At 38.7% G+C, this 5663-nt stretch overlaps 1 protein-coding gene across 7 annotated transcripts in view; it reads left to right on the top strand.

The window, feature by feature from the left end:
- Positions 1 to 373: 373 nt before the first annotated feature.
- LOC108684713 (RING finger protein unkempt) overlaps positions 374 to 5663 on the top strand; it is a 19966-nt gene continuing 14676 nt past the window's right edge. For 5 of the 7 annotated variants that reach the window (XM_018189180.1, XM_018189179.1, XM_018189177.1 and 2 more), the window contains exons 1-2: positions 374 to 1027; positions 1689 to 1898. In XM_018189180.1, coding sequence (XP_018044669.1) covers positions 969 to 1027; positions 1689 to 1898 — 269 coding nt within the window. In that variant the 5' untranslated portion in view covers positions 374 to 968. Of the gene's footprint in view, positions 1028 to 1058; positions 1899 to 5663 lie in introns of those variants that run through there. The other 2 variants (XM_018189181.1, XM_018189182.1) reach the window with 1 other exon arrangement.

The raw sequence follows: 5663 nt of genomic DNA, 5'->3' as shown, positions 1-5663 counted from the left end.
CTGACACAACTTGACAAATCGCGAAATAGGAGTATACCGCGAAGATGAAATGAAAACGTCACAGCATTCTTCTTGCCTGTTGCATTTCTTAACTTTCGCTTTCGATAAGAAAAATAATAGGGCAACAATTAGTTGTTAAGAAGAAGATAATCTGACCTGACTTTAGCGTCCACCGTATCTAGATAAACGGTATTGCAAAAACTTCCTAATAAGTGTCAAGCGGCATAGCGCAGCAAACAAAAAATCGATCACCAACGCTATGAGAAACTTGACTCTTTCCGAAACAGGACATTCTTCGGAATCTCCCTCTCGACGAGAACGGAAGGCGGATTTTCAAGAACGCTGAACGGCGCGTAAACGCGAGGAATCGAAAATTCTCTATTGCAAGGAAATAGGAAGATAGAATTTAGTAGCCGCGTGTCGTCGCCTCATCGTCAATGACGCGTCACCGCGCCGATCACTCGACATGGACGCCTGTTTACGCGTGAATCAAAACATCAATGACCTTGAAAGCGCCGCATCACGTGACTAGGGAGAGAGAAGCGCCAATTGGTTCGCGGAGGCCGCGTACAACGTGTATTGCGTCGTGCTCGTCGCGCGGCCCGCATTTCTCGTCCAATAGGATTCGCGCGCGTTGGGCCGGGCGGTGCGAGGGGGGGGGGAGGGGAAGGGAAGAGGACGGGACGAGGTGGACAAGAACGAGCCGTGAACGGTGAGGACGACGACGAGGAGGACGACGAGGACGACGGTGGCGGTAGCGGCGGCAACAGCAGCAGTGGCGACGGTGAACAGTAACGGTGGTTGTGGCGGTGACGAGAACGAAGACGAGAACGAGAACGAGGACGACGACGGTGGCGGCGACGGCGACGGTGCGCCGTGTTGGTCGGTGGCGTACGCCGTACGTGTTGTTGGTGCGTGTGTTCGTGCGCGAGCGCGGTTGGTCGGTGGCTCGCGTTGTTGTATCCAAGATGAAGTCCGACTCGAAACCTTTGTTGACAGCTCAGGCGGAAAAGGCGAATCATTACACGTAAGTAGCGGCCGGCCGGACCGCCCCGCCGGGCAACCTTTGTGAGACCAAGTGCGATAACTCGGCGCGATCAGCGATGGAGCGCGATGCTGCATGTCGCGCCCGCCGATACTCTGCGAGAAAGAAGTAATAGCGAGGGGGAGAGTGAGAGAAGGGCGGTGAGCGAGGGAGCTGACGAGTTGGCCGTTTCATACGCCGGGAAGTGCGCGGATCATCCCGAAAGTGCAGTGCGAAGAAAATTTATCAAACATATTGTGAGAGAGGGTGGGTTGGAAGGAGGGAGGGAGGGATTAAAAGTAGAAGGTAACGGTGCGGCTAGAGAGGGAACAGAGTGGAATAGAGAGAGAGAGAGAGAGAGAGAGAGAGAGCTGTGCGAACGTGAGAGTGAGAGAGTGAGCGAGAGAGAGAGAGAGAGAGAGAGAGCGAGAGCGAGAGAAAGCCGCGAGCAACGAATGCGGCCTATACGCGATTACGCGACGCGCGCGTCCTACGATTCGCAAAAATACATGTATGAGCGATGAGAGAAAGAAAGAGAGAGTGATAGAGACGCGGTGACGGTGGCGGCGGTGGCGGCGGCGAAGGCAGCGTGGTGGCAGAGGAGCGTGGCAACCTCCAAGTACGGGCGAAAAATAATGTCTAGCACGGTGGATTCGCATTCCAGATACTTGAAGGAGTTCCGCGTCGACCAGTGTCCCCTCTTCATACAGCGCAAATGCACACAGCACCGACCGTTCACGTGCTTCAATTGGCATTTTATGAATCAGCGGAGACGCAGGCCGGTGAGAAAGAGGGACCGCACCTTCAACTACAGCGCCGATAATTATTGCACCAAGTATGATGAGACGACTGGCATCTGTCCCGACGGAGATGAGTAAGTTTCTTTCTTTACCTCTGTCTCTTCTATTGCGCATCGCGTATCGCGACGCCGGACGCGCGACGTAGTACACATTCTTCTCGGTTTGTGCTGCTTGTGCGTAAGAATGGATACGACGTGCGTCGTACATGGATTCCTCGATAAGAACACGTAATGGCAGAGTGCATTCACGACGCGACGATTCTACTTTGATGAAACTTCATTGTCGTTAAACGCCATTATTTCTTTCTCATCACAAAGTATTGCGTACGATACGTACGTGGTACGTGTATGTACACACACACACACACACACACATATATATATATTATATATATATGTATATATATATATATATAATAATGTAACGCGACGTACATATTTACGTTCCGCGCAACTCTTTCATCCCCTACAAAGAAAAACAATTGTTGCTCGAGTCTTCAGCGGGGATCAGGAGCGAGATGTAGAAAAAGATACAGTACATACCGTACCACAGAATTGTGTACTGCGTTCTTTCAGTTGGGCAGTCGCAGCAGTTGCGTGTTACATATATAGGGGAGACCGATCATGTCACAGTTTTTGATTTTTAGAAAAAAATTGATGCCTAATTTTGAAATATTATACACGTTATTACATATGCCTACATCTTTTAGATATTAAAAAAAATATTACTCGTGAAATCGTTAGGTATTTAATATTAAATGAAGAATAAATTAACCCCGTGTTCTGGATTGATTGTCACGTTTAAGGAATGGCAATAACATATCAAAAATACAATTTTTATTTTAATATCAATTATATTTTGAGAAATAATAGAGAGTAATTTGTATTTTATTTGAATCAATACAAATTACTCTCTATTTTAATCATTTTATTATTTTAATCATAAAATGTATTTTTGAACTGTGGTTTCTATATGAAAAATGAAAAAGGCATATCTATGTGAAATATAATATATTTCTAAATATATTCTTTAAAAATGTGCTCTCTAAAGATATTTAAATTAATTGTCCTAACTTTATCTCATTTTTGTCAATCCTATCCCATTTTTAAAAGAGATTGTATTCACAAACTTTAAGTAAATGGATAATGATTAATTGTACAGATCTTCCAAGACATGTTATTTTCTACGAATACAGAGATATCGCGATTAATAATGCCAAAGGCTTATCAGACAACAATACAAATAGGTAATAAAAAAATTTACTCAAACCAACTTCATTTTTTTTTAAGTCATTATAAATAATATATACTACAATACTTGTGGTGCAAATCATTTTACACGACAAATTAATATTATATCAGCAATGTACAGTCAAAAAAAAGATTTTCTACCACATTCTGTTTAAGTTACAAGTATTTTGACAATCAATCCCGTACGACAATCAGTCCCGGTCTCTCCTACATGAATGAAAGTTTAAATCTGTTCTTTTTAGCTGTCAACTTGTCATTTTTTTTCTTTTCTTCTTCAGTCCAAAGAGAAAAAGAGAAAAGATGAGCGATGCAAGAAATTCAGCTAAAAAGAACAGGCCTTGTATATTTTGCAATATAATTTCTGCTTATGATTCGGCTAGGGGTGCGTTCTATTTGACGTTCAGAAACTCGCGAACGTTGTTTGTCTAATATGATAAATAAGGATGAAATTATTTTAAAACGTTACGTGTGTCAAATGCCTGTGTTATAGCATACGATTCAATGTTGCGTATTGGATTTATCAAAAGTTATCCTTGTATATTACAGTTTTCTTGATATTTTAATCATAATTTATATATTGATATTTCTTTGTATTTCCCAAAAATTTTCCCCCCCCCCCCCCCCAAGAATTCTCCTTAATTCTCTTTCTCCCCAAAAATCTCTACTTCCAAAAAATCTCCCAAGAAAAAACCTCTAAATTTGAGAGAAAATCCCCCATCCTGGTAACAGTGAATTTGCGCGGAATCTGAATGTTCTATAAAGTCTGTATCACACTACACATTGGAAATTGGTTGAGATCTTAGTCCATTTCGCTGTGATTAGCTAAATTCTAATCTTCAATTCGCAATTCTCAATCTCCAATGTGTAGTGTGTGTGTGAGACATGGACTTAGGGCTTAGAGGGCTTAAAATAAAGTCTGTTTTACCGATTCAGCAGAACTTACACATACGATTTACATACATTGACATACATCGTATAATTTACATACATACAAATTTTCTAACTAACCTTTAAAGTATCTAGGCCCAATTTTAAGAGCTCAACATTGTTTATATAATCTCTAATCCAAACTAAGATTATTTTGTACGTACAAAATATAAAACTTGTATATAAAACAAATTATATTGTTGCGAATCGAAGCGACAAGAAGCCGGATAACCAGATTGTAATTTTCAACTTTTTTTCCATTTTTTTTTGCAAAGTCGACTTTGGACTACATAATCGTTTATACTTCAATCGTGGAAAAGGATATTTTTAATCTGTGCATATATAATACATATGTATAAAAGCAATTTAAAAAATACTTATTTGAAAAATAATCATTAAAATAGACAACTTACTTAGTATTCCCTTAAGTCTGTTCGTATTACTTGTGTTTTTTGTCTCGTACTTTCGCTCTCTTTCTCTTCAAGATCTGAGTAGATAGGATGTCTCAGACTACCCGTATATGCACTCCTTTCAAAATAAATTATGAAGAAATAAACTTCATTATTTATCTTCAATTCGATCAATATAGGCATTTTCAGAAGAAAATTTTATAGCGAATTCAGTTGAGGGCACACAGAAAAAAAAACTATTCTTAAATCAATCATAATACGCTCACATTTAAACAAAAATATTGCTAATCTTGCTTGCTTGCTTTAAAGATTTTAATCTTGATTTCATTGTATTGATGCAAGTATTACTTTGTATTCAATTTAAAGGGGCAAGGCCAAGTAAATAGCTAAAAATTCATCAATTTTCGGGAATTTATTGTGAAAAATGTATTGAATAAATCTTTTTGAAACTTTTAGTATACTTTAGTATTTAATTGAAGATTTGAAATAAAAATTTTTATTTTTATAATATGTATTTAAATATTAATGTAATAATATAAATATTAATATGTCCATTAGAAAAAAAGTACTCTGTGTCATGGAGTGTAGGAACTACTGTTTTTATCTGAAATCAAAAATTCAGAATGGATTAGTTAATGAATATAGCTTAATATGAATCTGTTTTTAAATTAAAAAAGGAAAAAAAGGTGCGTTTTAAGACAAATAATACTAAAAAAAAAGCAATTGTTTATTTCAAAAATATTTATGTAAAAACAGATTTATACTGTGAAGATATTAAAAAATATGTGTACATGAGAAGAAGTTCATTGTTTAAAAATTGAGCTACATTCCACGCTCGAAAATTGCCATTTCGAGAAAAACGCGTTTAAAGTTTTCGATACCGAAAAATAACATTTTTTGGAAACTTACAGCTGTTTTAATCTGCAATGCCAGGTCCGCACATCAATCCTTCTTCCTTAAATGTAGTAATAAAGCCGCCTGTTGCTTTTTTCGAGCAGTTTTTCTGGTCTCTTTCATGTTATCGACGCGCGTTTATACCGGGTTTGTACTGCACAGCGCACCACTAAAAGCACTAGCTGTAGCTGCCTTAAATTTTCGAATTCACTTCTGCGACTTGGACATTTTGTTCTATATGTTACATACTATTGAATTGTGAAAAAAAAATTTCGATTTTTTTTCAATCTTCTACATGACCTCCCCTCCCTCCCCTTTAAGATTTGCTCTCAATAAAAAGATCTTATCAATCAATCAT

Source organism: Atta colombica, unplaced genomic scaffold, assembly GCF_001594045.1.
Source record: "Atta colombica isolate Treedump-2 unplaced genomic scaffold, Acol1.0 scaffold138, whole genome shotgun sequence".
Taxonomy (NCBI): Eukaryota; Metazoa; Arthropoda; class Insecta; order Hymenoptera; family Formicidae; genus Atta; species Atta colombica.
Note: the sequence above shows the minus strand (reverse complement) of the source record. Positions and strands in the feature narration are given on the sequence as shown.